Source organism: Silene latifolia, chromosome 8 (assembly GCF_048544455.1).
Source record: "Silene latifolia isolate original U9 population chromosome 8, ASM4854445v1, whole genome shotgun sequence".
NCBI classification, from domain to species: Eukaryota; Viridiplantae; Streptophyta; class Magnoliopsida; order Caryophyllales; family Caryophyllaceae; genus Silene; species Silene latifolia.
The window spans coordinates 109,015,134-109,027,204 of record NC_133533.1 but is presented as its reverse complement, the minus strand read 5'-3'; the positions used below and the strand labels follow the sequence as shown (position 1 = coordinate 109,027,204).

The window sequence follows — 12,071 nt, the reverse complement described above, 5'->3', positions numbered from 1 at the left end:
GGCTTTTTTATTAAGTGTTGTATAATTTAATTTATTTAAGTTCAATGCAACTAATATTTTCATAAATTAACTCTTACTTTAACTCAATTCAATTTAACTAAATTTCATTCTATTAAGTTCAATTCAACTCATTTCAGCTGAAAAGAACAAAACTTAACGGACATGTCTTTTCAACTACATAAGTTATGTTATCTCAACATCTAATACACTAAAAACAAAATACTCCTATCAAATTTGTCTACTTTAGCCTTTTAAGCCGGTCATATTCGTCTTACATATTAAACAAGTTGAATATTACTCTATATAGATGTAGCAAATTACCCTCATAACTTATGAACTATGTGCAAATCAGACCCCTAAGTTTCACTTGTAGCAAATTAGCTTCATAACTTTCCAAAAATGTGCAATTAAACACAAATCAAGTTTTTTTACTATTTTTTTAACTAAAACTTATTGTTTTTATTTATAAAAACTATTAAAAATATATTTTTTAAATAATATAATATTTACATATTCAACGAAAAATACGAACTAATTTTAGTATAAACAAAAATTTGGTCATGTAACTTTTCATTGTAATATCATAAATAATTCTCATATTATTAACATTTTTCACCAAAATAAAAATAAAAATTTGCATATTTTTAAATAATCACGAAAATATTAGGATTAAAATATACTCCGTAATCAATAATTTTGATTTCAATAATCGTAAAACATTTAATTAACAAATTTTATTCTTAAAAATAAGATATATGGTTAATTGCACATTAAGAGAAACTTATGGAATTGATTTGTTACATTCATAAATCAAGTGCTTGATTGTACATAGTATCAAACTTATGGAGCTGATTTGCTATATTTCCGGATTATAATAGAACATTCAATTGAAAACGTTATGTGAAAATCAGCGTGTGGGTTATTGATAGAGCCCACAAAACAACCCGACCCGCAAGAAGCAACTAACGGCAACGGCGACCGACGGTTTGATTGACAGCCGAAAACACCAGATTTCCCCAATTACAATGGCAAAAATCGCGTCTTTGATCTTCAATCCTCTCCGCCAAAACCCTAATTTATGTCTCAGATTCAAGTCTATGTCAATCTCAACCCAAGATCAAAACTTGTCAAATGTTGCCCAACAAGTATGGGACATCATTCGAGAACAACCCAGATGGGAATCCACCCTAATTTCCCAATTCCCCTCTTTTGATTTCTCAAACCCTAATTTCTTCAATGAGGTAATTAAAATTCAGACCAATGTCTTTCTTTCTCTTCGTTTATTCGATTGGCTTTCTTCTAATCATGGGTTTTCCCCCGATCCCAAATCTTCTAATTGTTTATTTAATGCACTTGTGAATGCCAAAGCTTCTGTTTTAGCTAAATCATTTCTGGATAATGCTCCGAAGTTCGAGCCCGATTCGGGTTTGTTAGAATCTTTGTTGTGTTCCTTGTTTGATGGTGGATTTTTTGATGAGGGTCTTGATTTACTTGGAAAGTTCAAGTCTTATGGGATTTGCCCTTCACTGATCAGTTGGAATTTAGTATTGTCTAAAGCGGTTCGCGGTAAGAGGACTGATGTTTTCTGGAAGTTGTATGGGGAGATGATGGACAGTGGAGTTGTTGGTGATGTTGAGACTGCTGGGTATTTGATTCAGGCATTTGTTGTTGATGACAAACCTGTAAGTGGTTATGAAGCTCTAAGGCAAGTTAGGGACGGCGGGTTCATTCCTCGTAATGATGCTTTGAACTGTTTGATAGTAGCCCTCTCCAAGGATGGAGACTTTGCTCGGGTCTCCGAAATTTTGCATATGATGATTGGAATGAATCAAAATCCCGATATTTATACTTATCAAGGAATTATATATGCTCTTTGTAAAAGGGGGAGAGAAGGTGAGGCCTATAAGATTTTTAACGATATTAGGGAAAGAGGGTATAGGCCTGATACGAAATTCTATACGATAATGCTTCAAGGGCTTTGTCGGAAGAATTTGATTGAAAAAGCTAAGAAGTTATGGAGTGAAATGGGAGAGAAAGGCGTGCTTCCTAATGAGTATACATATAATGTACTTATATATGGGTATTGCAAGACCGGTGATCTTGAAGAGGCGCGAAAGTTGGTCAAAGAGATGCGTGATAGAGGTTATAAGCTTAACAATGTGAACTATAATACTTTGATCGCTGGGTTATGCAAGAACGGCGAAATGAAGGAAGCTTGTGACTTATTTGAAGAGATGCCCCGGAATGGCGTTGCTCGTGATGTTCTCACATATAATTCTTTGATTCGAGGCTTTTGCAAACAAGGGGATTTTGATAAGGGCCTACATTTCTTTGAATCGCTTGTGGCATGTGGTTTAAGGCCTACCACGTCATCGTACACGTCTCTTATCGAATTACTTTGTCGGGTAGGAAAAACCCAGCAAGCATTGGAGTTTTTGACAGAGATGTTGAATAAGGGTGTTGAACCTTCAACTTTCAACCGTGAATGTATTATAGTTGGGTTATGCAAGGAAGGATCAGCATTTGAAGGGTTCCAGTGGTTATCTGATATGCTAGAAATGAGGCTTGTTCCTCATAAAATGGTTTTTGAAACAGTCATTCATTCCCTTTCTGAGCAAAATATGCTGGAAGCTGCTCTTGTTGTTCTAAACTCTATGTTAAGTGTGGGTTTCAAGCTTGAGCACATCATTTGTGTTTCCCTTGTCAGTAAACTTTGCAGTACTAATTCAAATAGTATTGAACTGCATATCCAAGATGCCATATCTGGAAGCCAAGTTTCATAGTTATCTGTGTCGTATATTTGGAGGGTTTTGCTTAGTGTTTTCTCAAGCCAGGATGCGGGCACCTAACGTTTCCAAATTGAACAAGTGATACTGATCGTCTTTCGTGCTCATCGGATATTATATTGAGAAATGATGTTAGTTGATCAAACTTTTGAGTGGCACAATAATGGTTCGTTGCCTTTGCTTTGTTGTAATTGTAACATGTCCAGATTCTTTATAGCTGTCACTGATTTTGGAGCGCAAATCACTTTCCGAATTTTTTCCTTATCTATAACGTGTATTGGTGAATAAAAGTATTTTCCGCTGAAATCTATACATCTTAAAAAGCCCAAACCCCGTTACACCGTAGCTATGACAGAGGATATGATCTAAAAGCATAACAAAGGTGATAGTTATATAGTTGCCTTGGCTGAGATTTGTTGGTGCAGAGAATGTCATTTGTTTACTGATACAATTGAATAATTTAACAAGGCCGCCTTATCTCTTTCTTCTTCATTTATTTTACAATCTCCACAATGCCATCGAAGACATCGGGATCAACGGCGGGGGCCAGGAGACGATGGCAAATTTGCGTCAAAATTGTTGAATTTATCTGGGTATGACTTCAAACTATCAATTCAAAGGTGTAATTTTTATGTATTTTTATTGGTTCATTGTTTGATTGATTTTTTATGTATATGGATTGATGGGGAGCCTTGGCGCACCGGTCAAGGTGTTGCTTTGTGACCGTGAGGTCACGGGTTCAAGTCCTTGGAGCGGCCTCTTGCCAAAATGGCAAGGGAAGGCTTGCCCCAAGCCCCCAATTACACCCTTGTGGTGGGACCCTTGCCTACCGGGGACGCCATCGTGCACCGGGCTGCCCTTTTTTTTATGGATTTGGGTTTGAGGTTTTAATGTAGATTGTGTGATGGGTAGCTGTTGGATTTGTTTTTTTGTTTTTTTGAGTGATGGGTATAGGTTAAAGTCGTTTTTTTAATTTGGTATTGTATTTGATTTGAATGTGGGTTTGTATATAAGTTTGTGATTTTTTTTTGGTTTGGTCATATGTCCATTTGTTTAAATTCCGTCTCAATCATTCGTCTAGCTTTGGTTAAAATACGTTTAGTGAGAAGGCGGGAATATTTGCTGTGGACCTTTAATGGACTAGAGTGTTGTATTGGTTAGATGTTGGTTGCCATTTGATTGTTTGGAAATTAGCTTAATGTGTGCTCGCATTTAGTTTGCAACTAAAAATATGAGAACTTTAGAGGCTTTTGCTGAATGAAATTCAGCTGTTATATGTAGCGGACAAGTTTTTTACTTTAGCTATGATTTTATCTCCAGGTGTTGAAATGTGAATATGCTGTTCGTGGTGAGATTGTTACTCAGGCCGAGGTATGACGACTTTGAATCTATTTTGTTTTGGTTACATTAGCAGATTGAAATCGTCTTTTTGCTAGGAGTTTGGTGTTAAATTACTATAGACGAATTAGTTTTTAGGTGATTAAATATGTTGGAAGAAACTATAGTGGTAAGGATAACAATTTGACTGAGCTATTTTTGTGCTGTCTACATTAGCCTATTGAAATCGTCTTAGTATAGACGAAATAGTTTTAGGTGATTAAATATGTTGGAAGAAGCTTTAATGCAAATTCGCTCACAGTCTTGTCTTGCCAGAAGACTGTAGGTGTTGCTGGTAAGAGTGGCAATTTAACTGAGTTATGTTTGCTATTTTGTATTATGCGTCGCGTGCTCGTAACTAGCCATGATAGACTTTTTTTTTTTCCTGATGAACTGTCATCAAATTAATCAGGCATTAAGTTACTTGAATCCGGATAATGTAGGTTCAAACTAAACCAGGCATTAAGTTACTTGATTAACTAGGAAAGAAAAATATAGGAGAAATGGAGATTTAGTTGATTGAGATAGAAAAATAAGCGGTGACCAAAAATCTGATTCATACAATTGTTGGGATATTGATGAATAACTCGATCATATATGCGGACAGTGTGTGAATAATGAATCATATTGATTAGTGTCTTTTCTCATATAGGACCAGTGCAGCACATTCAAATTTTCCAATATAAGAAGACCTAAAGCGGTTCAGTTAGGCGCGAGACATGGAAGAGCCCTTGAAGGAAGCCATTGAAGAGAAGAAAGATACCATGTTCAATAATCAATTCACTTAGGCAGCTTATCGATGGTGGGATTACTTGATAACATGTCTGTCAACAAGTGAGTACCTATTTAGTCTGCTGATGGACATTGTTGTTGATCATTTGATTTGCACATTTTGATATTTCTATTCTGTGGCGAGTTTCTTTTTTAAAATTCTTAAAATTTTAAAATTCTTAAATTGTTAAAATTCTTGTGGTTGGTAATGGGAATGTGTTTGAAAGTCTAGAATAAACTTGGTCATAATTTCATTTTTTTAGTATTAGTAAACTGTGCAACGAACTGATGAAGCAAAGACCTCAAAGAAAAATGAAATGAAAGAACTACGGAGTACTTCCTATATGAGAGGTCTTATAATAAGATTATTATGAGATCGTCTCATAGGAGAATTAGGGTAGTTGGGAGGGAAGGAGAGAGAGCGTTGAGAGGAAGTGGGAGAGACGGAGAGGGAGGGAAGGCTCTATGTTTTGTTTTGTTTTGTTCAGATTGCTTTCACATCTGTGGTTCTTGCTTATCCGATACTTGACACCGAATCTGAGTAACATAGGTTCATGGTCTCGCGGGATAGAAGCCCCTAGAAGAAACTACCTGCACAATTTTTCAGAGAAAAGTGGTTACATTGAAGATGCGAAACTCCTGAGTGGTGTTTTACTCAATGGGACTTATTATCACACGGATTATCTCTGGTCATTCGTACTCCCTATTAATAGAACTTCACTTGACCAGCTTCCAGAATGGTACTGATTTCGGTCAGCATTCTTGAACTTTTTTTTTAATTGTGTTAATTATGTGTTGTATTCATAGAATGATCTTACCTACGACTGATTGTTAGTTATGAGGATGCGAGCCATGAAGATGTTGGACGACAAAACACAACACAAGTTTTCCTGGTTTGAGCGGACACATATGCGAACTGTGGATCAGCCTCTTGCAGAAATCAGGCTCAAACGTGTAATTACATTGTTGGTTGATGTACGAAACTCTGAACACTTGTTATCGTCATTAGGTAAACCTTCACCACCCACTGTCTTCTTTTATGGCTCTTTGGGCATCTATGGTCTACTTCCTCATAAAATTGACCGGCTTTTTTCATTGGAATTTCTCGACTTGAGTTCAAACTTCTTTTATGGCTCTATTCCACCGAGAATGGCCACAATGGTGAAGCTTCAAACACTTAGACTTGATGGCAACTTTTTCAATGAGACCATGCCGAGTTGGTTTGTGCCCCTGTCGAATCTTTTGATCCTAAGCTTGTCGAATGATCAGTTGAAAGGCTCAGATTCAATTGGGAAAATAAACAGACTCAATAGTCAATACCCTTATACTGTCAAACAACAAGATTTCCGGGTCACTGCCCGCTCTAAGTAGCTTAAGTGGGTTTAAAGTACTGGACTTGAACAGGAATGAGTTGGGACTCCGAGCTTATTCATGTCTTTGCTGAACAATAACTCCTTTAATGGAGAAATACCGAGAATTTGTAATCGATTGACCTCGACTTGTCATTGAATCGTCTTAACGGAAGATTACCATTGTTCCTTTTCTCTCTGCCTGATATTGGCCACCAAAACTTGCCATCCAATGAAACAGGTAGGAACACTCTCGGATACTTTTGATGTGAGAAACTCGGGTTTGTTGACATATCGAACAATAGATAACAGGAGTAGTACGCTGTAGGGGTGAGCAAAACGGTATTGTATATTTTTGCTCATCCCTAGTACGCTGGCGTTTAAGAAAAACAGTAATACAAAAATAGTTAGTATATAGATAATGTCAATTCATAGTTTTCTTTCTTTACTTGTGCTATGTTTAGAAACACAAAATCTCATTATAGACGGCACTTATCCGTCTATAACTAAAGACGGACCAAATACAATACTACATTCCTAATATGACAAGCAACAAATGGGGTGGTGGGGGCAAAAAAATGTCACCACTTTCAAGCTATTTGACCCGATTTTAGCTATAGACGGAATATATTCCGTATTTGTTTTTTCCATCTAGTATTAATATAATCAACACAAATTATAGTACAAGAAGGTTTTACAATGTTTTTTTTGGTCTAAACCATCCGGTAATCCGAACCACATTGGGCCGACTAATCCGGATTTCGGGGCGTGTCCAAGGATTACGGTATTTAAACCCTTCTCAATCGCAGTTGTGGGGGATCGATCCGCAGACCTCCCTACCAAGCGCAGTCCCATGCTACCACTGCGCCAACCAACGATTGGTAGACGGTTTTACAATGTGAGATCCTCTTATAATATAAAAAAAGGGACAACTCATTAAGTAGTAATAAATAAATGTCTTTTTACAGAAATGGCCAGTCTTACAATGTAAAACCGTCTTACATTATAGTTATTGTAATATTAACTCACTACTACAATATATGGCTTAGAGAACTGTTAAAATAAGCTTTAGAGAACGCCTTAGGACCGTTCTTTAGGTCTGTGTTCTCTAAAGTTTATAAAACGGTTGATATAGGCGTTTTATATTCCCAATCTTAAATGACAGTTGCATATGATGACCGTTCTCTATTCTCCATAGCAAAAGAAGCTCTTTGGCCTGATAACAGTTCTCTATTCCTAGGAAAAGAGAACGCTTGGGTCATCCCACAGTTCTCTATTAGTTAATTATTTTTCAAAAAAAAAATTACAATACAAATTAAATTTTCTGCTGGAAATGATAATAGTTTTATATTGAAAAAAAATATAGTGCGCAAACATACAATTTTCCCACGCCACTTGCCTACAAGTGTTAATAAAAATTCACATCAATTAGACAATTGCGCTACTAAAATCAAACTTAAAGCTAATGTCCCTTGAAAAAAAAATTAAATGCTTCATTAGGGACATTTTACATTTTTTGCTCTGGACACACCGCTCCATCATCCGGACCAGCCTCGATCACACCTGCCCTTGGATCATGCTCAAGATTTGTGCCTTGAGCTCTTGCAACAGCATCAATGCCACTCGAGTAGGCCTCTCAATGCCTAAAACACTCATCCGAGCCTGGTTCCTAGCAGCCATATATGATAATACATCGCCACTATGTTTCCACACCAAGAACATAAATCTGCAACCATCTTAGAACAACATAAACACAGAGTCTAAAGACAGAATGCAAAAAAGATGTTAGTGTGAGCATAAATCAATGCTAAGCAAAAATCACAGGTGGGCGTGTTAATCATCGCATTTTAAATTTTTAATATAGCACAGCAACTATTTGATATAAATACCCAAATAAAAGACTTACCTAATCCCCAATGTTACACATTCGGAGGTCTTGTAATGGAGTATATCATTCTTATCGACATTTTTCCTAAAATATAGTTAGACAAAAGAATCGAACATTGTCAGGAGCGCTATTTAAGCACAAGTATAACAATGATGTAAAAAAACACAAGTAGTTATAATTTGAAAGTATCTCTAAAGAAGAAAAGACAACGAAGAGACTAAAGTATCGCCAATTCGCCATGAATCAGCTTGTACATGTTTTTACATCAGAAACATATCTGAAGTCCTATGACTTCAACAACCCACAAAGCTGAGTCCTTTGTAATGACACCCTATTAGAAATTAAGAAATTCGACATCTTAAACATTAAGCTAAATATAACTGCTAGCTGAAGAGAATATTTTCATAAACCAAAACCATTCTACTGGTAGCATAAAGCTTCTTGATCCATGATAAAAAGAAAAGAAAAAAAGTAGTAATTATACAAACAAGAAAATAAAAATAAAAATAAATGAGTTGGTCACAATAAGCTCTGGATAATCATGTGGTTCACTAATCCAAACATTCCTCTAATGTTTGAGGTGATATTTTGGCAATATAGACAGGTAACTAATTACATTAAACACTATCAAGGCCATTCTGAATCAAATATAAGCATTTCTGTCATGATCAAACGAAAGAGTATACAGCGTATGAAATCATCCCAAAACCAAAACCTCCTACCGTCCCATGTACAAGAATGAGACATTAATTCAAACACAACAGAGTTTCAATATGAACATGATGCAACAAGCCTATACATAATAATTAAATAAGAAAACAAGTAAAATGACGACAACTCAATACGAAATGAATAAAAAACTAGGACGATTTATAGAAGAAATTGATTCCTCAATGTTATCTTAGGAGAAATCGGCATGATAACGGAATGCCTAAATTGAATCCCTTGTTGACTGTTAACATTATAAAATCAAACAAACTCATAAAGTAGGGTTTATAATTTTGGGGAAATCGGAGAACTTTACTTTGAAAATATGAAGTTAGAAGAGATGCATGCACGAAACTCAAGTTCTGGTGGGAAACATATTCCAACACGACTCATCTAACTACATAAAACTCATCCTTTACTAAGACAAACAAGAGTTATAGTGTTATACCTTTCGCTTTAATCACAACCTTAATTTTGACCAATTCGTCATGAAAATCTCAAGAGATGGCAACAATCCTACTGCTTTTTTCATCTTTAAATAACAATTCACATCATTACTCAGGATTAACCATCAATCCATATCAGTCCTGCTAGTTAATTTAACCACTTAAACTCCAGACCTCGCAGTAGAATTAAAAGCAAAAGCGCAATAACCAGAAAGAGGAAATAACAGATGATGCTTAATTTAGTACTCCGTAATAGAAAATGTACATTATGCTTAATCAAAGAAAATTGTAAAACATAATAACTAGGCTTATGTACAGACATCCAGGGACTATACTTCTTCAGTTCTTCTATTACATCAACAAGAACAACCAAAACCAGAAGATAACATTCTATTACATGAAAATAACAAACAAATTTAGGGTTATACCTCTTCTCCTTTTTTGTTATAAGCCCAGTTCTCCTAATATTCCAGCACACTGATGCATAAAATTTCAAAGCATTGCCTCCGTTAAATACCTTGCTCGTGCAAATACTCAACCTCATTTAAGACCGTCCTAAACTTATCCGCCTCATTTTTACCTACATGATTTGTGTTACACATTTACCCTTCATAAGCAACATTTAATTAACAACATTAAAAAGTAAAAATAAAACTTTATTGCAAATTGAGTTACTGACAGCAATGTATTTGGAATGAAGATTTCTCCAAACAACTTCATCTTCTTCTTCTCGTCCTCTTTCCTGATTATTAGCATTAACATTATTTAGATTAGAATCAGCGGAAATTCCAGGTTTTGAATCGTTTTACTCAAATGAACGAACATCAAAGCACAAGTTTTAGTTTCCGCCTTTATCAAAATCGACCTGATTTCAATGTTTTATTCAAAATCTAAGTTTAGAACACTAAAATTAACAGTTTGGAACATCTTAAGCACTTAATTATACAATAGATCATCAAAACATCGATTATATACAAAATCCTCAATTCAATTAGAAACCCTAATTTACAAACAATTAACTCTACTCGAATTTTTGTGTAAAAGTTAGCCTAAAATTAAGTAACAATCCCAGTCAACAAACAGTAATTAATTTTGAAAAAGATAAATCACATTCAAAAGCAAGTAATAATTTCACTATTCTAAGAGAGGAAAAATGTGAACTTACGGATGGCGGTGTAAACTTGTTTACTGATGTGTGAGCCTTATTGGGCGGTGATGGCGGTCGACGGTGGTGGTGGGGGTGGCGGTCGGCGGTGGACTGATGCAATTGAATTTGATAAAGGGGAATTGAATAAAGGGAGAAGGAAGGAGAAAGGAGGAATGGTACGAGGGGAATTAGAAAGACGTGTTTGAAGATAATGTGGCCTATGGGGACACGAAATTTCTGGGTTTTACTTTTTCTTTTTTTAATTTATTATTTTAATATTTTAATGATAAGTTTAGATAACTGTGAATATAAGAAGCGTTCTCTATTCTTTGTCTCACATAACGCTTAGTTCAGAAAAGCGTTCTCTTTACTGCTAGAGAACGGTTATTTAACTTAACCGTTCTCTATTATGTGTTACTTATTCTTGTTTTTGTAGTAGTGACTATATACGAGTATAATATTCAAACACCACGTGACATGCACTTCGAAGCTCAAATAGTCAAGATAGCTAGGGTCTTAGACTCCAGTGCAGATCCTCTGTTTCATTTCGCGTCCTATCTTGTATTTTATCCCTTCTCCTATTGATACATAAGCATTTAGATATAGATTATTACTATTTCTATTATTTTATGTGTGATGTGTCAAGGTATTAAGGTAGTGAGATACAAGATGAGACACAAAAGCACGATAGGTGATCTCAACTAGCACACACAATAGAGAGGATTGAGCATCCCCTTAACACTCTCTCTTCTAAAAGGACATCCTCTCTATTGTGAGGCATATGTTACATGTCCTCTTAGCAAGAGGAAGATGGTTACTTCCTCTACTTTTATATGAAAGTAGAGGAAAGTAAACATTGGCCCTAGTGCCCACTAACCAACCATTATTTTCTTTGTGTCTAATAATTTATTTATTTATCAAATATGAGATTATTTAAAGTAAGATTAACAATTTAAGAGGATCCTCTCTATTGTGGTAAGAAAACTAGAGGAGATAAAGAAAGAGGATGATAATAATGAAAAATAAGGTAAATGAAAAGATATTGAGGTGTCATAAAAATATAGGGTGAGTGAAAAAATAAGAAGGTAACCTCCTCTCTATTGTGGGTGCTCTAAAGCATGTACAATAGAGAGAATGATCCCTCCTCTTAGCCCTCTCTCTCTCTTCTAAGAGGATATCCTCTCTATTGTAGGACTTATGTTTAATGTCCTCTTAGCAAGAGGAAAATGGTTACTTCCTCTAATTTTAGAGGAAAATGAACCTTGGTCCTTGTGTCCATCAATCAACCATGTTATGTTATTTCCACAACATTTATTTTAATTTTTTTCTTTTGTTAGAAGTTAAAATGCAAATAATTGGGTAGATGATGGAAAAGAGGATCCTTATGAACAAAAATATATAAGAAGAGGATGAAAATAGTGAAAATAGAGGTAGGTCATAGAGAAAGTGATGTGTCAAAAAATAAGAAAGTGAATGAAAAAAATAAGTGGATCATATCATCCTCTCTATTGTTCATGCTCTTAGGAATAACGAAATTAGTATCATGTTTATATTTTTTTTTGTTCATACACGTATTTATCACGGTTATATACTTTTTGA

The 12,071-nt window shown here is 35.3% G+C and overlaps 2 protein-coding genes across 3 annotated transcripts; one reads left to right on the top strand and one right to left on the bottom strand.

Annotated features, from left to right (window-relative positions):
- Positions 1-866: 866 nt before the first annotated feature.
- LOC141597264 (uncharacterized) lies at positions 867-3,076 on the top strand. The gene has a single exon (XM_074417649.1). The coding sequence runs from the start codon at positions 1,026-1,028 to the stop codon at positions 2,781-2,783; it is 1,758 nt and encodes a 585-aa protein (XP_074273750.1). The 5' UTR covers positions 867-1,025; the 3' UTR covers positions 2,784-3,076.
- A 4,527-nt stretch (positions 3,077-7,603) lies between these two features.
- LOC141597263 (uncharacterized) lies at positions 7,604-10,711 on the bottom strand. Of its 2 annotated transcripts, none has more exons than XR_012522727.1 (5): positions 10,491-10,702; positions 10,005-10,067; positions 9,754-9,905; positions 8,190-8,255; positions 7,604-8,019 (listed from the first exon to the last, which is right to left on the bottom strand). XR_012522727.1 is itself a non-coding variant. In XM_074417648.1 (5 exons), exons 3-5 carry the CDS (start codon positions 9,867-9,869, stop codon positions 7,841-7,843), a joined length of 351 nt encoding a protein of 116 aa, XP_074273749.1. In that variant the 5' UTR covers positions 9,870-9,905; positions 10,005-10,067; positions 10,491-10,711; the 3' UTR covers positions 7,604-7,840. The 2 variants fall into 2 exon arrangements, 1 of the variants encoding a protein (XP_074273749.1); XM_074417648.1 differs by having other exon boundaries at positions 7,604-8,009; positions 10,491-10,711.
- Between the last annotated feature and the right edge of the window lie 1,360 nt (positions 10,712-12,071).